Raw genomic sequence first — 26,454 nt, forward strand, 5'->3', positions numbered from 1 at the left:
AATATCTTTTAGTAATTATCATGATTATTCTTTATATTTTTGTAAATTAATAATTTTAATATTTTATTTTATATCCTTTTAAAAGTTATCACAATTTTTTTTATATTTGTATGAATATTATATACAATATTTTATTTTATCATTCATAAACATAAATTTAAGAGTCAAGTATGCTAGTGGCTTGTTTTAATGCACTGTTTTGTATATTAAAATACGCTAATTTTGAAAATTATTATATATTAAATAATTAAATTTGATAATATTTAATGATTAATTATGGTGAGACTTGTCGATCATCAATATTATATCATCACTATTATTATATTATTCTATAACGGGTTATATTTTAGAGCCAAATATATTGACTAGGAGTGACAAACGAATTTGACTCGTGTAACCAATTAAAAAAGGTGGATTGGATTTAAAAATTTGGACTGCCAAAAAAGTTCGTCTAACCTGTTTAAACCGCGAGCTTTGGCTAGCGGGACGAACTTTCCCATCAGTATTAGTTTTTTTTGACAAGGAGTTTTTAATTTTTTTGGCTAAAATACAACTTCTTTCAACCTAACTTACAAAAGTATGAAGATGAAAATTGAGTGTTTTGGATTATGTTTATGTTGCTTTGGAGACAATATTTATAATTATATTTTGAATTATGTTTATTTTGCTTTGGAGACAATATTTATAATTATATTTTGGATGAAAACTTGGTTTATAATTATGTTTATTAGATATTTATAATTACAAAGACTTTAATATTTGTGAATATAAAAAATATATTTTTTATGCCTTTAAAAATTATAAATTTATTAATATGGTTGTGAAATTAAATTATATATATTATTTAGTAGGTAATAGTAAATAAAAAGCCCACCAGCCTGCAATTAGACGGAGTGAATAAAATTCTAAGACCGCCTCATTAGACGGGCAGGACAGACTTTCCCGCTTGTCACCTCTAATACTGACGTACCACGGTATGGTGTTAATTTGCATATACTTTCTTTCTCTACATTTTTTTAAAAAGATATTATGTAATCAATCATATACAAATTAACATTTAATAATTATTTATATTAAATTGTCAATAATTCTAATATTTTTTCTACTTTTTTAATATTTATTATTATGATTCTTTCTTATATTTCAATAATAAATAATAATCAATAATCATCATTAGATTATTTTATAACGAATTATATTCTAACATCAAACATACTGACACATTCTGGTATTAATTTGAATACCTCTTTTTTCTCAATTAATTTTTTAAAAAATATTATATAATTAATTATACCCTGACTATTTTCTCTACTTAAATTACTACTACTACTACTTATTATTATTATTATTATTATTATTATTATTATTATTATTATTAATGACTCAATTTATGAATGTCCTGTTCAGCTTGCATCAAACCAGAGAAATTCAATATCCAAGTTTTCGTTACTACTGGCATTAACGTGACACATGACATGCATGTCAGAGTTTCAAACAATGCAAAAGTGTAAGTATGCTTAAATTTAAAGTCTTGAGTTCAAAGTGTATCCACCAATGAATTAAGCCACCATCTCCTGTTCAATTATTATTATATTTTTTAGCTAATGAGGGTTATTATACGACCCAATTTTTCAAAATTTTTAGTATTCTATGTGGTGCACTTCTATGTTTACTGTATATAAATTACGTACATCTCAAGTTCTCAACATTCTCCTATATTATTGTAGCTGCCTTTATGCACAATAACTTATGTCAACAGATTTGAAATTTTGGACAATATCATTGAATTATGTAATGACGATCAATTGAAGCATGCATAAAGCCTAGATAGCTGGGATTCATTCACTTCATCTATTGAAGAAAATAACTTTCAATTACAATGCAAGATTTATTAGTTTAGAGTTGTATATTTTTAAATTAAAGACACCAAAGTAGAAAGGACACTTAATTAGTTTGTAGTTTTCCTTTTGTATTTTTATTTGAGAAACGAAAAAGTAAAAAGAGAAATTAAAATAGAAAATAAGATTATTGGTTTTACTTTAGATCGTTCACAAAAACGATAATGTCCAAAAAAAGTTTCAGCTCACCCCTTCGACATTGCCATTAGGTTAATCTAAAACCCAATAAATACAAATTAAAACTCAAAATTTCAGCAAGCATAAACAAAACAACATCATTCTGTTATGTATAAACAAGAATATCAAAATTTAATTCATACAAAAAAAAAAAAACTAAAAGTATTTTGACGATACATTTTGATATTAACCATGGAAGATTATTTTGTACTTTTGAACGAGGAATTGAATGGCAAAACCCAAGCGGAATTCAAGCACCAGTTATAATATTTGAGAAGAAAATAATGGGCCATATCTCACTTATGATTACTATGCATCTGTCATGACTCATGATATTGATATGATTTTTATTGTAAATGAAAGTATATGGATAATTCATGTATAATTGTAATACAATAGCTAGTAATCTTCACCGATATGCATGATCACAATTATAAGTACAAAACTTGCCCCATATATCATTGTCAAAAAAAACTTTCTTTTTGTAACAGCATATCGATTACCAATAATTTTTTTGGTTTTTTTGTTTTTTCTTTTTGTTTTCCACGGCATTTTCTATTTCTTTAGGTTAAAGACTAATACGTTACAGTATTAAACTCCATTTAAGAATTTGTTGTTGGCCAATAAGTTACAGCATATACAAGAAAGAATTCGAATCATTAACACTTACTTAAACAATGATGATAATAACTATATAATATTTGGTATATAAATAATATTTTTTTAAAACTTATTTATTATTAATTAAATTACACGAACAGTACGTAATTAAATGTATATATAACAAAATTATCTTTAACATACATAAAAATTACATTTCTATTATTATTTCTTAGAAACCAGCTATGAATAATTTTTTTCATAATTTTATTGATACTTTGATTTATGGTTCTCAAGTTATTATTTTTGCATAGAAAAGCAACATTATATTGTAAATTTGGAGTAGAAAAGAGAGAACATGGCCGCGTTAACATGACATGGCGAATGAGAAATCAATCATTAATGGTACGAAAATCTTTTATTCGTACTCAGTGCATCAACGTGTAACAGGAAAAGTTAGTTTTTATCTTCCAATTATTTCTACCGTGATTACCGTTCAAGTATACAGCGCCTTTGTTTTTTGGTAATTAGTTTGGTTACGTAGTTTGATTCCTTAGTTTCTACATTGTTCCCAAACGTAACGCAGCGTTTCTTTAATTTCTCTAAATTTCAAACTGAAACTGTGCAACTCTTCTCGTTAAAGGGAAAAGAAAAATAAATTAAGAAACCCTTTGAAATTCTCTGTTTCTTGTGAAGCAAGTCATGCAAATAATCACGGACTTTCTCCCTTAACATTTTCAAAGTTACGTTATAAGGCCATCATTTAGTTTCATTCTCATATTTCATAATCTTATAACTGTCAGTCACACTCTTTGTCAATGGTAGTTATGGATAGGCACGGATTAAGAGGAAAAATTTATGATGAGTAAAAATGAAAAGAAAAAGTATAAGAAATTAATTTTTAGTTAGTTAATTAAATTTTTTTTTTTTTGGGTTAGAAATTTATGATTTAGGCTTTTGAATTTACAAAATTAAGTATTGTTAGGTAACTAATTTTTTTAGTCAAAAGAGTAAATTCTTTTAAATTATTTTATTTATTTTAAATTTTAAATTTTACATTGTTACTCCTAAATTATAAACTTAAATATTAAAGTTGGTTAATGTTAATTATCTAAAAGTTATTTTTTTATACTTTTTTAATAAATAAAAAATGTTAAAAAATTAACTGATATTTATTATAAACAAGTTAATTAACTTCCTAGTATAATAGTATTATTCAAATTAAAATTGTACATGTGTTGTTATATATGTATAAAAGGTTATTTTTGGATTTAACAAATATAATCAAAATGACAATTTTAAAAAAAGCTATACGTATATATACTTATATATCTTATGATACACGAAGCTAAGCTTGTCTTTTGCTTATTGGTTTAAGGGAAATGATTCATGTGACAGGGATGCTACATTGTTAATTACTTTTGTTGATGGGTTACGGTTAGCCATATAAAGATGGTTTTAAAGTATAAGGAGATCGTTTTTTTAGAAAGATATTTATTTTATGGTGAGTTCTACCCAATCCCCTCTATTTCAACATGTAAATTATCCCTCATAATGTTACATGCTTTAATTGGATGTTTAGTTTTAGTTTGAGTTAATTTAACTCAATAAGAATTAATATGTTAACTAAAGTAGGGTAATTTTGTAACTAAATATTTTTATAAGAGGGATAAATATATAATTTCTATAAACATTAAAAAATAAAGTTATATTTTTATTATTGTGTAGAAATTCAATTTACCCCGGTCCCATTTCTCTCTGAAATCGAAAGAAAAAATTAACTCATTGGGTGTTTCATATTTTGATGAACCAGGAAATAAGTATTTAGAGAAAATAACTAATTAAATAGCTAGGGAAAAAAGATTTGAGTCTGTCAGAACACCGTGAGAACGATCCTCCACCGTTCAGATGGCATGCGCTTTGGAACAATTAATCACACTCTGACCTCACGGTCATAGTTCATCCGCCAGACTTTGGTTCCTGTCTTCTTAGAACTCAAGGATACAGATGTACGAGCCTATAGAACAGATCCTGTTCAAGTAAGGTCGTGTTCTGTGTTTTGTGTTCTTTGTGTTTAGTTATAAAAACTGCTTTTGTTTTGTGAACCTAGCCCAGGTGAGACTAAGTTTATGTTTGCGAAATTCAGAAAATCTTAAAATTTAAGAACGTGAAATCGATTATGATGGCTTTTTATGATGATAGTGTAGAAGGGAAAGACGAAAAAGAAGATGAAAATAATGATGATGATGATAATGATAATGATGGTGATGATGATATGGGATTTCTGGATGGCATTGAAATTAAATTTGGAGGTATTTAATTACATAATCACCCACTTTGGGCTATAATTTAATTACTAATAATTTAACCATAATTAATATAGCAACCAATTAAAAGATGACATGTCACAGAGGATAAATTACATGTTATTATAAGAAGGATAGGCTAGAATTTACCTTATTTTATATGTAGTTAATATAGAATTGATGATAATATTTTTTTAAAGATACAATGAAATTAATGACTTTTTTAATTAATAACAATAAAAAAAAATTCACTCTCTTGAACAGAGAAAAACTAAAAGGACACTTTTTAATTTTCTTCGTAATTATTTAATAATTGTGACTTTTTTTAATGAGTTTTAAATTTAACAAATATCTTATCGATCAATGTACATGTTATTTTCTTTATAAAACACACTCAGAAAATATTCTTTTGTCAAACAAGATTACCGTTATTGTTTGTACCATGCTAAACGATTAATAACCATTAATTACTTTATTATTATTAAAAATAATATTACAAATTTATAAATATCCTTTCATTTTTCATTTTTACAAAATTTAAATATCATATAAGTATATGCATAAAGAATATGTCATTAAGATTAAACATTTTTTTAAGTATAAATTTTAAAATTCTAATAAAATAATAGATGTCTAATTGACTGAATTTATATTTTATATGCTAGTACCAAAAATCACACATTATTAATACTCTTAAAGTTTAAGAGTCTATAATTTTAAACACTTATACGACCTTGTTCTCATCTTAATTTTATGAATATTTATGAAAATAAAACCTCTAAAATTTTTTATTGGAGTGACACCACTTCTATATTCATATAGGTGGAATTCTTTAATAAATATTATTATCATTTCATTAAGAGTTTTAATCCACCCTTCTAATTTATTGTAAATAATACTAAATTCTATAACTTAGTGCTCCAATTGTTAAATAACTTGTTATTACCCATTAAACCTTGAAATTAGTGGTCTATTATAATAAGGTTGGTTCTCATCATTTAACAACAAGATGATTGATGGCCTTGCCATAGAAGTAGAAGATGAAAGATTCACCAGATTTTGGGAGGATACATGGCTTCAAGTGGGAAAGATAAAAGACTCCTTTCCGAGACTCTTTTTTATTTCAAACAAAAAAGATCAGTAATAAGGGATTGTAGGTTCTGAGATGGGATAGAGTGGATTTGGCACTTCCAATGAAGAAGAAAACTATGACAATGGGAAATAGATACATTGAATCAATTGTTTCATGGCTTGCAATCTGTTTGATTAATAGCAGATGTGCAAGATAGAGTGGTGTGAAAATTTGACAAAAAAGGCGTTTATTCTACTAATTTATTTGTGCAGAGTCTGTAGGAAGAGACCTTGGATGAGGGGATTTTGAGATACAGGTTCACAAAGAAAATTTGGAAAGGCCTAATCTCGCCTCGAATGGAGTTATTCACTTGGTTTGTTTTGGTAGGGCGGGTCAATACATAGGACCGGCTAAGTAGTTTGAAAATCCTATAACAGAATAATGATTTGTGCGTGTTGTGTAAGAAAGATGTTAAAAATGTACAACGTTTATTTATTACTTGTGAATACTCTTGACAGGTGTAGTGTGCTTGGATCTCGGCGTTTGGACAATCATGGATTGTCCCTGGTACTTTGAAAGAGCATCTTGAGAGTTGGAGATCCGTGCCTATGAAAAAAAAGAGGTGCAACAAGTATTGGATAGTTGGGTTCTTCTCAGTTATATTGACTATTTGGTTACGCCAAAATGAAGTCATATTTCACAGCAAGACAATAGGAATTGGCGAGTGTGTGGAACAATCATTTTCATATGCTACGGAGTGGTGTTGTATAAACTCATGTTGTTGATTACTATGCCAGAGATAATATAGGAGTTATTATGACTTTATCGTTCTTGTCTTTGTCTTACCTTAGTCCACTTAAGTGTTGAGCTTTTATTTAAAAAAAAAACAATATGTTTTAATCCAATTTTAGCATGCAGTAGTCTTTTTTATTTTATCTCTTGATAACCTTTTAGTCAAAGTGTCTTGTTAAATTTTTTTTTGAGATCTTATATAAGTGATGATAATTATATTATCATCTATTAGTTGCCTCATAAACTCATGTATCGAACTTATATATTTAGACTTTTCATTATAAACCTTATTATATGTTCAAGACATAATTGATTCACTATCACAAAAGATTGAAATAGTTGTTCTCTATTGTAGCTATAGCTCTATATCATATAACAAATTTCTTAACTATTCTACTTCTTTACCTACTACTGATAAAGCTACAAACTCAGTTTTTATAGTAGAATGTGTAATACATGTTTGTTTCTTTGAGTCCTAACTTATAACTCCATCACCAAATAAGGTGAAAATCTATCTTTAAGTGAATTTGTTATCACTAAGATTTGTAATCCAACTTGCATTGGAATAGCCTTTTAAAACTGCAGGATAATCACTATAATGTAATCCCAAATTTATGGTTTTCTTGAGATAACAAAAAACTTTTGTTATAACTTTCCAATATTGATTGTTAAATTTTTCTATAAATCTTGATAATTTACACACAACAAATTCTATATCAGATATGGTACAATGCATTGCATACATTAAACTTTCTATAGGAACTTCTTCTAAATTTGTTCCGATGATAAATATATCATCAACATATAAACAAATGATTACTCCATAGTCTTTAATAAATTTTGAGTAAATACATTTATTCGCACTATTATGTGAGAAGCCATTTGATAACACTACTGAATCAAACTTCTCATACCATTGTTTAGACGCTTGTTTTAGACCATACAAAGACTTAATTAATTTACAAACTTTCTTTTTATTTTCGGGTAGCACATGACCTTTCGGTTGCTCCATATATACTTCTTCATTAAGATATCTATTTAAAAAAACCGTCTTAATATTTATTTAATGTATATAAAGCTTGTGAATGAATGCTAATGCTATAATAGTCCTAATAGAAGTCATTCTTGCACAGGTGCGTAGATATCAAACTAGTCTAGACCTTCTTGTTGTCTAAATTCTTTGGCTACTAATCTTGCTTTAAAAATTTGTAATGAACTATCAATGTTATACTTTCTTCTAAATACCCACTTACATCTTATAGGCTTTTATTCTGGAGGCAAATCAACTAAGATGTAAGTATTGTTTGATAATAATAATATTGAGTCTATTTCATCATTTGTTGCATCTTTCTAGAATCCTTTGAAACCATAGCTTCTTTGAACGTTTGAGGATCATCCTCTATGTTCATCACAGCAAAAATCTTGTTTGTCACAGAATTTCTAGTTCTTTTTAGCGAAAAGGTGATAACTTGAGAAAAAATAAAATCTAAACCCAAGTCCTTTTTTTTTTCATTCTCAAACTTTTCCTTGGTTCAATCAATTTTTTGCTGCTTAGACATTTATTATTTTAATTATTTATTTTTTATGAAACATTAGTATCATTTTAAAAATATTCTGAACTAGAAGTTGAATCATTGATAAATTTATTTTTAATAAATTCAACCTCTCTTGATTTAACAACTAAATTGGACACTAAATCTAATATTCTATATGCTTTAGAATTTTGAGCATATCCTATGAAAGTATTTTTTATGGCTCTTGTCCAAATTTGGTTCTCTTTTGATCAGGAACTCAATAAAAGACTAAACATTATCACACTTTCAGATAATTCAATTAGATTTTTTTTTTAATTTTATAAGGAAAAACCTTTTTATATCTTAATGTTATCCTATTATGGATATGACATAATATCAATAATACTTCACTCTACAAATTGTAGGACAATTTTGTATTTAGTAACATTAAATTAACTATATCTACTAAGGTATGATTTTTTCTTTCTAGCAAACTATTTTGTTGTGAAATATACGGAGCAAAAGATTCATGCACAGTACCATGTAATTCACAAAACTTATCCAATTTATTAAAAAATAGTCTTTACCTCGATCACTATGAAGAACTTTTATTTTCTTATCATGCATATTTTCTAGTTTCTACTTTCATTTTATATTTTTTAAACATTTCAAAAAATTTATATTTATTTCTAAGTAAATACACATAAGTAAATCTAAAATAATTATCAATAAAAATTATAAAATATTTTTTCTCCTATAGTAATATTGCCATTTAATTCATAAATATCACTATGAATCAATTTTAATAAATGTGTATTTTTTTTAACTTTAAAAAATTTAGTAATTTTGGATTGTATACAAATACCACATTTTTTTGTTAAAATCTTTATTATTAAGATCAATATAGTTATTTTTATTCATATATTTAATTGATTTGTAATTTAAGTATGCTAATTTACTATGCTATAAATCACAAGAATCAACAACATATAAAGAAACATTCATTTTATTAATACTAAGTTTAAACATATCTTCAGTACAATATCCTTTTTCTATGAATGTATCATTCTCAAGCAAAATCACTTTATCGGATTCTATTACAACTTTATATCCTTTCTTACACAAGAGAGTAACAGAAACTAATTTTTCTTTTCAAATCCGATCTAGAACATAAAGTATATTTATTAAACTTAATTTCTTTCCAAATATAAAATTCAATTCCACAACTCCTTGACTATAAACTTTGCCTGAGTTGTCATTATCCATTAAAATTTCTCTATTGTTCACTTCTTCATATATTTTGAATTGGTTGCGATTATTACAAACATAAACAGTAGCCCTAGAATCTAACTATCATTCAAGTAATTTTTTTTATGTTGCCATGTTGAGTACTGTAACCATTCCAATATGCATATTTTGTACTTTTTCTGCAACCATAGCAATTAGATCCTTCTCTTCTAATAAGTTGGTCTTTGTTGTTTCCTTTTTCAAAAGTCTATATTCTTTGATGTAATGTCCTTTCTTATGGCAATGATAACACTCTCTTTATCTCTTCTTGTCTTGCTTTAAATCTTTTGATAATTTTCTTTTTTTTTATTGGTGTTGTCTTCACCGATATGATTCACTTTAAAATTTTGAGAAAGATACACAGTATCATATTTTCAAATTTCTTTTTTTATACGTATGTGTCTTAGTAATTTTTCAATTGTGAAGTGCTCACCAAGATGTAAAAGTTTCTTTCTGTAACCATTCCAAAATAAAAGCAATTTTAAAATAATTACTTTAACTTGTAATGATCCAAGAATCACTATTTGTAGATCACGAAGTCTAGTAATTCATGAATTTGATCTATAATAGGCATAGTATCATTCATAATAAATTCAAAATATTTCATTATAATAAACTTATCTTTTTCTTGTGGTTCAGTATTGTATTTTTCTTTCAAAAACTTTCTAATTTCCAATAGTGATTGAATTGACATGTAGAAATCATAAAGTCGGTCGGATAAAATATTGAAAAAATGACATTGACATGCAAAAGTATCTTAATCACGTTTCTTTTTCAATTGAACAATCTTTTTTTTCTCTTTCGGTATAGAATTTTCAACAGCATTGACAATTGGTGTATTCTTTGGATTAATCACATATGCAAGATTGAGAATTGAAAGAAGAAAGGTCATCTTGTCCTTTCAACGGCTGAAGTTTATTCCATTAAAGCGATCCAACTTGACAAACTCTTGATTCATGACTTTGAACGTGGTGTTTTGATCTTGTACTATCTTCAAGTAATATCTCTCTAAAATTGTTAGGCATATAAAGATAGTTTTAAGGTACGATTAGATCATTTTTATTACAGAGATATTTGTCCCCACACTTAATTACTATAAAATTGATGATAATACTATCTGAAAAGACAATGAAACTAATAAATTTTTTAATTAACAATAATAAAAATATTTTAATTCTCTTGAATAATAAAATTAGAAGCACACTTTGTATTTTTTGGTTGCACACTTCAAACAGTATATATATTGTATGAATAGTAATAAAAAATCACGTAGCTATTTAATTATTGTAATTTTTTTATTGGATTCTAAATTAACAAATATATATCTTATCAATGTATATATTATTTCTTTTATAAAACACACTCAAAAAATATTTTGTATCAAATAATACAATAGTTCAATATACAAAGTATTACCGTCATTATTTATGCTATGTTAAACGATTAATAACCGTTAATTATTTTAATAATAATAATAACAATGCGCATTTGTAAATACCCTTCAACTATACTCTGTCCCAAAAATTTGCTAGAATATAGCTAGTTTATAAAGTAGATTGAATTGGACATTCACAAAATTTAAACATTCATTATATATTTGAGGAGAACTAGTGATATTTAATTTGTAATATTTTTTGTATTCATCTCTTTTATATATTTTTTAAAAAAAATAAAAAATAAGAACTTATTATACACATTACTACAAATTTATTATAAAAAAATCGGCTCTTAAAAAAGAAGTATACCAAAAAAATATTAAAAAATTGTTCAAACATCATTGATCTAATTATACAATCCAATTTTTATATTTATCCTCTTCGAATAAAATGTTCACTCCTATATCATATATGGAGAATATTTTGTAGGACACATTTTCTGAAAGTCTGAAGGATATTAATAATGATGAATACACTATCTTTATATAAAAATAATATTATAAATTATTAAATAATTTAATTAATAAATATATTCAATCAAATATATCAAATTATTTAACCGTTCACAATTTTTATATAAAAATATTATCACCTTTGAGTATTTTTCACTAATAATTACATGCAATCAAATTCCTGCGTGCGTGAATAAAGCTACTATTGGCGACCTGACGTATGAAATACAAAAAGGGTAAGTTGTTATAATTAGTACACATCCCTAAACCCTGTTTCAGGGTTCCTTGTTTTAGGCAATTAATTAGGGCCTGTTAAGGAGATGCTATATATATATAGGCCACGTGATTCACGTTGACCTTTAATTTTCATGCATGCGCATGTATTATATCATATATCTAGCCGTAATTTACACTGTGTATGGATAGATAGATCAGATAGGTTTAATTTAGGTACATGATAATCTTTTATATGTTCAACTGCAATCAGCACCACATGTTATGCCAACTAATAATTAGTAGAGTAGTAATATAAACCTATAACAGATCTAAATTGTATAAAAGAAGCAACGAAGTATGTATGTCAAACTCAAAACTATAGCTGCATGCATGTATCTATGCAATCTAGGTTCAGTCACGTGAATATTTTTCTTCCTTTAATTTCCAAACACACGAATTAACACGTGGTTTTCTGAAAGTAAGTTTTGCACCATTCGATTCAAAGTAGGATGGATCAGGAACAGGGAACTTAGTTCAGACAAGGCAAATTATGATCTTTCAAACTTTTATTAAAAAAATTAATAATATTTTTTTAAAAAATAAAAGATAATTAAGTTAACTCAAATATTTTACTATCATTTAAAATATTAAAATTTAATTTTCATATCTTATTTTTATTATACAATAGTTTTTAGTTTTAAACATTCAAAATATGTTGGATTTGGAATGAACTGAGTGTATTCGTATTTTAGAGCTCTTTAATCAATAAGCAACACTCATTCTATTTTTGAATTCAAATATAAAAAATTAGGTATTTTTTATTTATATAATTTAATATTATTTTATATTTTACTGTTAATTTAATTTAATTTTTTATATAATAAAAAATATTAGAATATTCAATAAATATTGATGTTATTGTTTTTGTATAAATTAATAAAAAATTCTAATAAATATTATAAATTTTAATATTTATCATTCTAACTTCTTTTTACATATTTTACAGGATATATATTCAAATTTTTATATAAAATAATCATAAAAAATTAAAAATTGATGCATTTTTTAAGAGGAAGGCTAATATTAAAAAAGGAGAACATATAACATTTACAATATTAACATCTGTAGATAGTTCTTCTACTTTAATGAATCATGAAGAAAGTGAGATATAACCTTAAAAAATTTAAAGAGTTGCATCTGATGAGTTTGATCTTAATTCTTATGGCTTTAAATTTGGCAATATCACCCAAATCAGAGTGACGAGGTTAGACGAACTTATCTTAAATGGGGTCCATATCAAAAGCATTTTAACAATTATTTTCTATCTGACCCACCAAAATTTTGTTTCAAGTTCTGCCACTGAGATGGATAATCTCATTATCAAATTCAAAAATGTTTATACACTAAAATTAGCTATTAAAATTAATTATTAATATATTTGTATATAAATACACTACAATAGATGCGGAACCTAGCGGCGGAGAAACAACGGCCCATGCCAAAAACGACGCTAGTTGAGAAGATCACGGCAAAGATCATTGGCGGTCTGGCAAGTACCGCTAAACCTTCCTGGATATCGGCCGTGCAGTCCGAACCGCCTCGAATTTGGTGTATATATCTTCAACTAACCCTCCTGATTTCACTTAACTCTTGGCGCGAACGAAAGCACGAGCAGAGGCGCGAAGAGCACCCAACCTCCCTCTGGCGCAACCTACCCGCGAGTACACCCAGAAACTCTGCCAGGTGAATTTCAATTCCTTAATTCAATTCCCCCATTTACTTTACTGCCGTTAATTGAAACCCCCCTCCCCCCAAATTTGCAGAAATCCGTCACTTCATTTTGGTAGCGCGCCAAACACAAGCGGGAGCAGAGCCGCGTACCATCTGCTCCACCCGGCGCTTCCGTCTTCGCCGTCGAATCGCGCAGCGGCCAACCGTGGTTCCATCACCAGCGACGAAGTTGAGCATCTCATTGGCAGTGCGTGAAACCCCGACACCGTCCTCTCCAGTGTGCGAATCCTAGCTATCGCTGCCTCCCACTTTCACCGGTTTGTTCTTCCACATTGAGCTTTTCTTGTGGTTTTCATTATTGGTTCAAAGTTCTGAACATGTATTTGGGTATATCTTCTATAAATTGTGGCTAATTGAAGCGATTTCAAGTTAGGGATTTGATTCAGTACGATTAATTAGCAGGTTGCAAGTTTATCTTCCAAAAGATAACAAATATTATAGTATAATACCTCTGTCCATCATCATCAACGATGAATTCCTCTGTTATTTTTTTATATTCAGTATGGAAACTTGATTGGTTCACGTTAAAATCGTTTGTCTCGCACCCTTGAGTCAATTTTTTATTATGTAGACAGATAGAGTACTTTTCGCTTTGTGTGATGAGTGTGGAGCTGAGAAACAAGGTTGAGTGGTTTGAGTGAACATAAAAGCATGTTGATACCATTGGTTTGATTTAATTTTACGGATTCTTTGATGTTCATTCGATTGTTCATTGTTACTTTATTCCTCCCCTTTCTCTTACGATCGATCATCAAATTTATATTGCCTTCTTAAACCGGCTGTAGTTACTTGTACTTGAAGGGTAATCGTGTGAGTTAGATTGAATCAAGCAATCTTTTGGATGAGAGAAAAGAAAATCCCATTAGCATTTGAACCATCACTGAACCCCCTCCCTATGTATGCTCCTGTTAAACTGTGAAATTAAATAAACTAATCTAGTTACAAGGTTTTGGGCTAATCTTAATTTATAGATGCAAAGTGGTTGTCATCATTTCTTTTAGGTGCGTGTACAGAACTGATTATATGTACAAACGCTACAGTTTTCATAATGATCTCCATTGTGCTCTTTGCATTCTATCCTGCATCTATGGTCTGCCTCTAAGCTTGGAAATTTGAAATCCACTATGATAAATTTTATTTATTAATATTGCATTCATTCATCTTTTGCATATGTGAGTAGTGAAATTGATCATTCTCTTAGTTAGGAGAGGGTTATAATAAGAAGGATTTGATCCTGATGTAACCTTAATATTGCCTATGTGTTATAACCAATACTTACCTGCATTGACAACTTCTCACCACTGCATCTTTTGCCTATTATTAGTAATATTAATTTGAAATAAGCAATATTATGTGAGTTTTGGATAATGTTGGATAATTGATAATATAGTATATTTGCTGACATTCTAATTTCCAAAAACTGACTTATGAATTAACTGTTGAGATCAAGAGGAGTTACTAAGTTATAACAAACATATATATACATGAGTCTTTATTCTATTTTCAGTTTGACTGATTGGTACCTGTTATGTTCAACAGATTGTAACAGAATAATTAATACATTTATTCATTTATTATATATTTCTCTGCATTTGCCTGGACGGAAGAATGAACGAGCTAATTTTATTTTAGTTGTGGTCTATAGAAATATATGTTATGTCACTTGTTGATTCATATACTCAGACATAGCTGCTGGTTTCACTCTGCATGATTTATGCTGTCTCATTTTATTTGCTATTATGCCATAATACAAGCTGTAAGGCCTAGTTTCTAATATACATTATTATAAAAGAAAATAGATCAAAGAGAGATAGAGAAGGAGCAGATAAATCAGAATATATATGACAGTCTCTTTATGTTTACATGTCACTAGAAGAGAAGCAATTGTTAATCACATATTATTTCATATATGTATCCTATGAATGGATGATTGACCATTCTTTTAGTTTATATATTAAATAAATTAAAATAGTATGTAACCATATATACATAACGATTAATCAACGAGTACACTATGCACTTAGAGTTTTTAAGTAATAGTTATAGTAGGAAGTGAGATTTGACTTAATAAACTTCAATTAGAGAAATAATTTTAATGTACTTATTTTTATTACTTTAAATTTTCTTAAAAAAATAATTAGTGGTTTCCTTTGTATTATTATTTATGTGAAAGTTGAAATTAGTACTTATTAGTTTTCGCAGTTAGATACCTTGGCTGGTTTATATACTAATTATTCATAGAGAACTTGATTTACATAAGATAGGATTTTGGGCAATTTTCCAAGTATGAAAATTGATGGAGATATTATATATGGGCTCTGCGTGTTTACTTATATAGTTACATTTTTTTAGAATTCGTAGTTACTAAGCTTAGCTTCTGTGCTTTGTTAATCACATTTTTTGTTTTTTATTGTTCTGTTTAAGACCTTTGCACAAAAAAAAAAGTGCTCTGTTCAAGACTTTATTAAGTTTCTCTTTTTTGTTACTTCATTGACCGAGTTTGTTCCCTAAGATTGTGTTCGGATTCTAGCACTTTTTATATTTCAAATTGGTTCATGATTACTTTGATTTGTATTATTTGGTTTGCTTTAGTATTAATCTTTGATTTGGTAATATAAAATGACTAGTAGAGCTGTTTATGTAGCCTTACAATAAGTTGAAAGTGAGGAACTTTTGAGGGGTTGGATAAAAATAACGCAGCAATATGTATCTAATATGACTGTTGGAGCTGTTTTGAGTTATACTAATCAAATTGTGTTCACTTTTATGACCAAGTGAAATCGTTTTTCCAATGGTGTAGTTGAGAATAGTGCAGCAGTATGTTACTTTCAATGAAATATTTTACATCAACTTTGGTTGATATTAATATATGCACCATGATATAATAAAGCTGTCGACTAGACTTCTTACTATATTTTTCTTCACTTGATATGTTTCTTTATATTGTGATAGGACCTGAATTAATTATTCTTGAACTGCATCTGATATGTGTATTTACAAGTTAGTTCTTAGCCAGTGATCATGGTCATTGATTTTCTTTATTCAGCTGGTAAATGACAAATTTAAGGTGGAGTATTAGTTATACTCTTTTGGTAATAATATCAATATTTAAGCGCTGAAAAGGCCATTTTCATTTTAGTTGACAATGTACTTACTCTTACAGGAGCAATTATTTAAACCATATATGAAGAGAAGGATGAAGATGGCTTTCTTTATGTAACATACAGTGGCTACCATTTCTTTGGGGATCTCACTTCCCACATGCATTAGCCATTTTCTTATATTGTTTACTTTGATTAATGATTTGTATGATGAATTCGTTACACTTCTCATATCAGGAACCTTGATTTATCTCACTGACATGTACCGTTAATGTATCTATAAAAATCATCATAAATGAAACATAAATTAGGATGTATCACTGAAAATCTAATAAATAATGATACCGCAAAATGAAAAGGCAACTTGAAAGATGGAAAACAAGTTTTGAAAAAAGACAAGATGCTCACCAAAATATTTTTCAATTTATTTCACTCTCCACATGAAAAGATTCAAAGGATTTGTTGTTTTTTTGGGCACTGTGATCTGTTATTTATACTTTTGTGTTTTATATCTTTACACTCTAACTTCATATCCTCCCGTTTTTTTAAAGAATCTCTTCTTTTGCATTCCATTTTATGGCTTCGGAACCAGAAATTCTTCCTTCCAGTAATTTTTTAAAAGTGCAGAATTAGGGCATGAGTAAGCAACCTTCCTAATACCATTTATATTCTATCAATTTGCCCGGAATCAAGTACCTTTATCTATGTTTTATTTCCGGGTTATTCTCCCGTTCTCTCTTTTGGATTACTTACTGCATTAATATGGAATATTACTCTCCCGTTATGAAGTTTTAATTATTAAAAAGAATTTTTAATACTAAAATTATTAAAAAGGACCAAATCTTTTTATAATATTGGTGAAGAAGAACCAAATCTTATTATAATGAACTAAATATATTCTTAACTATACTTTTACTTATTTGTTATAATCTTTAACATATGTTGTTTGATTCTCAACGCTATATAGATATGTATGAATATTCACTTGGGATTAATTAGTTAATTACTTTTAAAAAATTTAGTCTAACAGATTGTTAGGGAAATTTGATTATTAAAATATTAATTTATAACTGTTTATTTATTTTTTTAATTTTTATATTAATTATTATTATATTTTTAAAATTTTAGTATTTTTATTATTTATTTATTTATTTATTTATTACTTTTATAATCTTTTGTCTTATTTTTTGTTGGGTAAAGATCACAAAATTAAAAAATATTTATAAAAGATTTGATTCTAGGACTTAAACATTATAAAATGATTTACTCTTCCTTAATAATTTTGGTACTAAAGGTCCTTTTTAATAATTAAATCTTCCTAACGGTTCTTTATAATAATTTTCCCTTTAATATATCCCGTTGGACAGTTTGTCCGAATTTTTTTTATTTTCTATTTGTGTTTCCTTATTAAAGTTTTATGCATTTGTTTATATGAACATCATAAAAGTAGATATAGATAAGAGTTGGATCTCAAGGCCACGAGGTAGTGTCGAATACAAGGCCGGGTTGAACAAATTTTTGGATTTCGCATTTGCGAATGCATCATCCAATGGGATGATATATTGTCCATGTCCTTCGTGTGGGTTCCGGCTATTCCAAACTAGAGAGGATGCTTACGATCACTTGCTGTTAAAATCGTTTCCTGCTAAGTATACTTTTTGGTTACATCACGGGGAGAGACGCGTAGGAGACAGTTCTACTGAGACACAAGAAATTGACCCTGGTAGCGTCTACCGAGATCCAATGCGCGACATGGTTCGTGAGGCATTCAACTTTCCAGGTTCTGTTGTCGATGAAGATGACTCGGGCAACAAAGATTCTGAGGGGGATGCCGAAGAGTTGCCTTATTTGTACAGCGAACCTAGTCAGGCGGCCCGTCATTTTGATGAGCTGCTTGAGGATGGAGAGCAGGAATTGTATCCGGGTTGTGCGAAATTCTCGAAGTTGGCTTTCTTGGTCAGGCTATACCATATAAAGTGCATGTGCGGTGTGAGCGACAAGGCATTCGGAATGATACTAGAGTTACTGTGTGAGGCCTTTGAGCATGCAAAGATCCGGCTTCACTGCACGATGCCAAGAGGATCATACGAAAGCTCGGTATTGCGTACAAGAGGATAGATGCATGTCCGAATGACTGCATGCTATATCAGGGCAGCGATCAAGAACTGTCTAGGTGCAAGATATGTGGGACCTCGAGATGGAAGCAAAAGACTAGGAGGAATTCCATTGTCCGGATTAATGTGGTTGTTAAGAAGAATGGAAAGCCGCAGGCGGCGAAAGTTCTTCGTTACTTTCCCCTTGTTCCATGACTGCAGCGGATGTTCATGTCCAGTAAGACATCTGTTGACATGCTGTGGCACAAGAAAGGTCCTAACTCGGATGGTTTTTTGAGGCATCCACGAGACGGAGAGGCATGGAAGGCATTTTATAAAAGATATACTCACTTCAGTGGCGATCCACGCAGCGTTCGCTTAGCCTTAGCTAGCGATGGCTTTAATCCCTTCGGAAATCTCAGCTCAAGGTACTCGATTTGGCCCGTGATTCTCATCCCCCTACAACCTGCCCCCATGGAGTTGTATGAGACCCAGCTCTTTCTTGCTGTCTATGATTATCCCCGGTCCCAAGATGCCTGGTAATGACATAGATGTCTACTTACAGCCGTTGATAGATGAGTTGAAGCAGCTGTGGGGTGGTGTTGATACGTACGACGCTAGTGAGAAAAAAACATTCAAGCTGCATGCTGCGTTGATGTGGACAATCAGCGATTTTCCAGGGTTGGGCAACTTATCTGGGTGGAATACATACGGTGGGAGAGCATGTCCTACGTGCAACCTGGATGCTGAGTCTAAGCGACTCACGTTTAGTCAGAAATGGTGTTTCATGGGTCATCGGCGCTTTCTGAATCAAAGCCACAGATTTCGGCAGGACCGAGTCTGATTTGATGGGAAGGTAGAGGTTAGAGGTCCGCCTGTAACATTGTCGGGTGGAGATATTTTGAGACAGTTGGATAATGTGCATGTCAAGCTTGGTAAGGTGCAAACGGAAGCCAGTAAAAGAGCGCGCGGACAACAGGCTTCATTACAAGATGAGTCTCCTTGGAAAAAAAGGAGTATATTCTTTGATCTTCCATATTGGGAGTATAATTTGTTGCGTCACAATCTGGACGTGATACACATAGAGAAGAATGTGTGTGACAACATTATCTACACGATACTGAACGACAATGGTAAGTCCAAGGACAACCTCAAAGCTCGAAAAGATCTCCAGCTGATGGGAATTAGGCGTGAACTTTGGCCATGAGAAGATGGAAAGTATCCCACTGCAATATTCTCCATGTCGAATTCACAGAAGGACGTTTTTCTTAGGAACTTAAAGAATGTGGTCTTTCCAGATGGTCATTCGAGTAACATATCTCGTTGTATTGACCTACAACAGCGAAAAATTTCCGGCTTGAAAAGTCACGACAACCACATTCTCATGGAACATCTTCTCCCAATAGCTATCAGGAATGTATTAGAAGCCCCAGTGGCAGTCGTCCTGGCTGATTTGTCAACTTTCTTTCGACGACTATGCAGTAAATCTATAGACCCTGAACAACTTTCTCTCCTACAGGAACATGTGATCCTCACTCTTTGTCAAATGGAGATAATTTTTCCACCATCTTTCTTCACAGTCATGGTACACCTAACTGCGCATCTAGTCGAAGAGGTACGCCTAGGAGGCCCGGTGCATTATAGGTGGATGTATCCAATTGAAAGGTACCTATAAGACTAATTTTACATTTGAGTTATTTCAAAAGTTAACAACCTAACACGTATCTCGCTCGTAAAGGTACCTAGGTCGTCTTAAGCAGTACGTGCGTAATAAGGCAGCACTGGAAGGATCAATTGCCGAGGGCTACTTATCCGATGAGATTCTCACTTTTTGTTCGAGATATCTAGATAACGTTGAAAGCAGGATCAATCGACCATTGCGTGTTGATGATTGACCAAGCGAAGATGTGACTAATAACGTGACCAGCATGTTCCCACTGATTGGCAAAGTGGTAGGGGTTTCTGAGAGTTTGAATCTTTCACCAACCGAGAGACTTCAAGCACATCGTCACGTATTGGTCAATTGCGCAGGTGTAGAGACTTTCTTAGAGTAAGTGAAGTTATTAACCTTAGAATCATATTGTACCCGAAGGCAATATTTGTTTATACCTTTAACACTAGATCCACATGGTATGCTCAGGGATTTTAGGGCTAGTAGAAAAAAACAGCTACGAAGTATTGGCAAAAGAAACGAAGCCTACATTGACAGGGTTGTCCATAGAAAATTCGCCGAGTGGTTCAAGAATGAGGTGAATCTTCTGTATGGCTCTTCTATTTATAGTTTCATTAATATCTTTCCTCCTGCCACTCAACTCTAAAAATAATTATATCATTGGTAGATACCACTGGGAAGTACGATGCACCCGAGAGAATTGCAGTGGCTCGCATGTGGCCCCAATATTCAGGCAAAGTGCTTTAAGGCGTACAATGTCAACGGATTCAGGTTTAGAACCCTATCAAGAGAGGATGGAATGAGAACCCAGAATAGCGGGGTTTGTGTCACTTCTGACACTAGAAGTTATGCAAGCGCTCGTGACAGTAACATGGCTGTTGGTGGCGTCTCCTATTATGGAAGATTGGTAGATATTATTGAGATGAATTACAGTGGTCAATTCTCTGTGGCCTTGTTTAGATGCATTTGGGCAGACACCACGTCTGGTAGAGGCATAGAGCAAGACATTTTGGGACACACCTGTGTTAACTTTAGCAATCTGATTCACACTGGTGATCGTGAAGATGACGAGCCGTATATTCTTGCTTCTGAGGCTCGCCTTGTATACTATGTGGAGGATGAGGTCGATAAGGAATGGAGCGTAGTGGTCCATGTGAAGTCGAGAGATTTGTTCGACATGGGTGAATATAATAAACACTGTGAGTACGAACTTTCCCTCCAACAAAGTCTGACTGATTTGTCTAAGTGTGATATTGAAGGTATCTCGTTGACAAGGGATGGCAACTTAGAAGAACCCACACCTGACGCAATCGAAACCGGTGAAGAGGCTGCTGATTCATACATATATTTGGCTACCAATATATGACCTGCACACTTGTACCTTTCCCCTTATTATACTCTTGAAATTTTATTTATAAGCAAATAGCATAATAATAAAAATCAGTCGTCTGGATCGACTTTGATCTTATTTAATTTTGCCTTTTTTAAGTGTATGTATATTGAGATTTAAATAGCAAGACCTGTATACTTAGAGTTCTCACGCTCACCCTTTTATGTGTTGGGACTAAGCAGGAAAATTGGAAGAGAATGACCTCTTTATGTGTGCCAGCAGCTTTTTTTTCATCCGCTCGATGCAAGAGGCATCTCTGTTCTCTTCACTTGAGCACACAATTTCATTCGCTCGAGATTTATGGTTCAACAAATCGCCTATTAGAGCATGGTTGGATGCATTCTCCGCACACAGGCACATAGGTACAGTTATTAGTAGGGCGCCTACTGAACTAATTTCGGTACGTATCCAAACTGATTGACCAATCAATGATTCTATAACCATAACCATAAGACAAAGCCAACTATCAGATGATTTATGCGATTCTGAACGTTGTAGGATTTGTGTCAATTCGGAGCAAAGTATCGAAAGAAATTTGGCTTCGAATTCTTAACAACCATAGATGCTAGACATTCCCATAAAATATTGGAGGAGATCAAGGTATAAATCAGCTTATTAAATGTTATTATTGTTATTGTTACTGTTATTATTTTGGACATCACTTTAATAATTTGCAAGATATTAAGTCTCAATGAATGTTAACATATATATTATTGATTTTAAAAAAAGTAAAATCAAACTATATATATAGAGTACAATTGCAGCTAGGGATAGGATAACTGGTACAATTATTGGTTTGAATATATAGATATAGTTTCTTTTCATTCTATTTTTAAATATACATACTCCCATAAGTACTTATTTAGGTCTCATTAAGTTATCAAAAATTTTTTTGATAAAATATATAGTTTTCTTTTGTTTAATAAAATTCAATAGTAAAAATAAAAATACTAAAAAAATTAAAAAATATTTTTTTAGAAGTTATAATTTATTATTTTAATTTTTTTACATAAATTTTTTTAACATAATATATAAACAAACAAATTTTGTTATGTTATTCTATCCAACATAATTGTTAAATAAAAAAATATTTTTATACGAGCTATTTAAATATAATTTTTTTTAAAAATCACTTAAAAGAATTATTATTTTGTAGAAGTTCACCCAAATAGATTCTAAGCAGCACTCAAAATCGTATTAGAGATTGAAACTTGTCTTATGTAACTTCTTTTTGGGTCATTGATTAATGCTAATAAACGCATCAACTTTTTTCTTTGAAAGATAGTAATCACTATATATAATGTTGAAATCACAAGAGATAGAGAATAATAACACATGTACTTGTACTAGGTTACTCATGTAATATTGGTAGTATTTTTATGTAGATTTCTTATTTTTAATATTTTTATTTAGTTTTTAAAATTTTATTTTCTGAGAAAAAAAAACGGTGAAGAAAAACTTGAGATTTTTTCTTTTCTTGTTGGTTATTAATTAATTGCACGAGGACTTTTTCAACATGGTCAAGAATGATCCACAGCTGATTCTATATTCGATTTCAATGGTGACCGCAGCAATATAACATAACTATCAAATACTACTAAGTCAATAGATTTTAAATAGGACTAAGGACAAACGTCTTAATGATACTAATCTATTTACTGGTTTGATTATAAAGGTAATATGGGTTTTCAACTTTTTATTAAATTTTGGTTAATGTTTTAAAATTTTCAATTTTTAACTGTATTAGTTTAATTAACGGTATAATTTTTAGAATCTTAAATGGTTTTGCATTATTATGACAGATGCGGATCATCATCTTCGGCTGTGTGCTGTGATTGCTATGAATGAACTTCTTCATAAAGCATCTATATTTCAAGCAAAATCTTTTTTACTTGTCTCGATATTTACTGTATTCTTGAGAAAGCAGAACGTAATAAATATTATCAGGTTAAAAGATAAAATCTTGGGATAAATCTTGCTGAATTGAGTCCACAAATCCCCTCTCCATGAACACTTTCAGATTACTCTATGTAATGTCTACATAGTTTGTTGGAATGGTCAATTGTTCTGATGATTCTTTTGATCTGATTTAGGCTCGATGCGAGAACACTCTCTTGGTTGAACTGGATATTGCGGCCCGAGAGAAATTCTATTTCATAGAAAAAGGACTCACAAAAATCTGGGAACGTAAGTCTAACAAACCTTGTAGAATATGGCAGCCAGACCATTTTCTCTGTAAAGTTTAGTAATGTTATTCAAATTGTTTTGTTGCGATGTAACTTTCAGGAATATTTCAAGAGGAGCTTCAAGAGAAATCAGAAGATTTAGGGGAGATAGTTCCAGACTCACTGGAAGAAGAACTCGTGCCCAGCAACAGTTCCGACGAGGAGGTTTGGATCGATGACAAGGCTACCATGAAAAATTATGACCTCAATAAAACACCAGACAAGAACCAAATAGAATGATCCAGCTCTACCTTGATTTCTTCTGATGGTATTTTTGTCAAATAATACGACTCATTATTAGCTTAGTTGAATCCTAGTAATGTTTTCGTTGTTATGTCTAGTTGTTTTTGTGCTTTTGCACAGAATTCAACATGGATTCATTTCAAACACAAAGATATTTAGCTGACCTATTCAATTTTTTTCGGTACCTTTTTATTACTTTTACTATGGTTAAATTTTTATTGCCTACTTGATGCTAGCTATTCGGAGAATTTGTGGTGAAAATTGTATTTCCAACAAATACAGTATTTAATCTTGAATTCACTGCCAATATTCAATTAAATAAAACTAATACGTAAGTTAAAGGTTTTCATCCCACCATATCTCCAAATATGTTTAGAAGATTGGAAAAAGTATAATCTATAACAATATATAATACGGATAGAGGAGTTTGGTATCTACTTCTTTTTTCCTATCTTATCCTTAATTTTATAATCTAAGATTGCGTCCTCAATCATGTACTCACGTTCTGTAAATTCAATATTAACCCACCAGAGAATTATGTAACTGCTTCATTTAAAAGTACATATAATTCACTCTTAAATAGAATCAACATAAAATTATATTTTTTCAATTTTTTAAAATTTACATTATTTATTAAAATAATGATATAATGAATGTACTGTTGCAAAAAAATGAAAATAACTTCATGATTATATTTTTTGTTGGAAGAAAACATAACTTAATAAATGTAAAGTCTAATTTAAATAACTATAGTTAAATAAAATAAATAATAAAAAACGGATAAAAAATTTAAATTTTTTGTTATTGGTATAAAAAGAAATCATTGTTCTCATGCACAATGACATAGAATTTTAGCATTATCCTTTTCTATATGCATCTATTTTTTTAGTTTTTATCCATATTTCTGTGCTTTATTTTAATCTACAACAATATTTATTGAAATATCAATTTAAATTTCAATATTGTCTATATTGTGAAGAAAGGTTTATTATTAAAAGAAATTCTCTTGTACACTGTCAGTTACTTTACATAAAAAATAAATTCACCCATTTTAAACAGCAACTTCATTAAATTCTTATGTAAATCATTGTTGCGTATTTTGATAGAATAAAAATAAAATAGTTTAAACATGATTTTTTTTAAATAAATATACAAAGAATAATTTTTTCCTTTAAATTATCATATAATATTATTTTAATGTACTCTTGGTACCTATAACATAATGATTTTAGTATTATACCTATATTAATTTAAAATTAACTATTCTATATGTTAAAAAAATTAAATAACTTATAAAAAATTTTATTTAGTTATTCAATACAAAATTTTTGAATGCTTGATATCTTAATTCACTACTAGAAATAGGGCTTTTTCGGACAAAAATTTCAAACGAAATTTATTTCGTCTGAATGACTTTTTCATTTCGGACAAATTTGAGACAAATGTTGAACAATTTTTAGTGGAGATATTGAAATAATATATTATGTCCTAAATTTGTCTAAATTTTGTCCCAAATTTTGGCGCCAAATTTTTTTTAGATGGCGCCAAAATTTTCATACAGATTAACAACACATTTTGGACAAAAACTATAATTCGTCCGTATTCCATCTGAATATGCGCAATAACTTCAGACAGATTTGGGACGTATTTTGAAAAATGTTAATTTTATCCCAAATTTGTCTATAATTAGTCTTAAATGCTTTTACTATAACTAACCCTTCGAAATAGACAAAAAATTTTCCCACAAATTTGAGGTAAAATAGCATCATTTGTAAATTCCGTTTGAAAATTCATCAATTTAGTATAAAAATATTATTTATATTTTAAATTAGTCTATGATTTGTCCCAAATATTTTTACTATTCTAAAATAAAGTTTTTTTCCCTAAAATAACCTTAATTATATATAACTTATAAAAAGGTACCGTTTTTGTTTGCACCTTTCAAGTCTAAAACTTCTTGATCAAAATATGAAATAATCATCATACCAATTAACATCTTATTCATTATTATACATAATTTTTTAAAATTGAATTAATAGGTACGTTAGCGCTTATTTATGCAGGCTTTTTTATATAAATAAGTAAATAAAAAAATTAATTCTCATAATAAGCATGAAGAGAAAGCTTTACAAAAATGCGCAGGCCATTGTTCACAAAACACCCCGAAATGGATTAGTGTCATCATCTCA

At 29.7% G+C, this 26,454-nt stretch overlaps 2 protein-coding genes and 1 pseudogene across 2 annotated transcripts; 2 read left to right on the forward strand and 1 right to left on the reverse strand.

Annotated features, from left to right (window-relative positions):
- Positions 1 to 4,542: 4,542 nt before the first annotated feature.
- On the reverse strand, positions 4,543 to 4,724 carry LOC127746915 (uncharacterized; annotated as a pseudogene).
- Positions 4,725 to 18,073: 13,349 nt separating this feature from the next.
- On the forward strand, positions 18,074 to 19,942 carry LOC127746619 (uncharacterized). Its single transcript, XM_052260496.1, has 4 exons — positions 18,074 to 18,739; positions 18,958 to 19,179; positions 19,301 to 19,573; positions 19,646 to 19,942. The coding sequence occupies exons 1-4, from the start codon at positions 18,074 to 18,076 to the stop codon at positions 19,940 to 19,942; spliced, it is 1,458 nt and encodes a 485-aa protein (XP_052116456.1).
- Positions 19,943 to 22,038: 2,096 nt separating this feature from the next.
- LOC107483975 (uric acid degradation bifunctional protein TTL-like) lies at positions 22,039 to 24,262 on the forward strand. The gene is made up of 4 exons (XM_016104588.1): positions 22,039 to 22,197; positions 22,296 to 22,397; positions 23,891 to 23,984; positions 24,084 to 24,262. The coding sequence occupies exons 1-4, from the start codon at positions 22,039 to 22,041 to the stop codon at positions 24,260 to 24,262; spliced, it is 534 nt and encodes a 177-aa protein (XP_015960074.1).
- The last annotated feature ends 2,192 nt before the right edge of the window (positions 24,263 to 26,454 follow it).

Source organism: Arachis duranensis, chromosome 4 (genome assembly GCF_000817695.3).
Source record: "Arachis duranensis cultivar V14167 chromosome 4, aradu.V14167.gnm2.J7QH, whole genome shotgun sequence".
In the NCBI taxonomy this organism is placed as follows: Eukaryota; Viridiplantae; Streptophyta; class Magnoliopsida; order Fabales; family Fabaceae; genus Arachis; species Arachis duranensis.

Coding starts and splice junctions, on each gene's coding strand:
- LOC107483975 (XM_016104588.1), top strand. CDS start 22,039: ATGCAAGAGGCATCTCTGTTCTCTTCACTTGAGCACACAATTTCATTC. Junction 22,198..22,295: donor CGCCTACTGAACTAATTTCG/GTACGTATCCAA, acceptor TGAACGTTGTAG/GATTTGTGTCAATTCGGAGC. Junction 23,985..24,083: donor ACTCACAAAAATCTGGGAAC/GTAAGTCTAACA, acceptor TGTAACTTTCAG/GAATATTTCAAGAGGAGCTT.
- LOC127746619 (XM_052260496.1), top strand. CDS start 18,074: ATGAACATCATAAAAGTAGATATAGATAAGAGTTGGATCTCAAGGCCA. Junction 18,740..18,957: donor GAGGATCATACGAAAGCTCG/GTATTGCGTACA, acceptor CCATGACTGCAG/CGGATGTTCATGTCCAGTAA. Junction 19,180..19,300: donor CAAGGTACTCGATTTGGCCC/GTGATTCTCATC, acceptor GTCTACTTACAG/CCGTTGATAGATGAGTTGAA.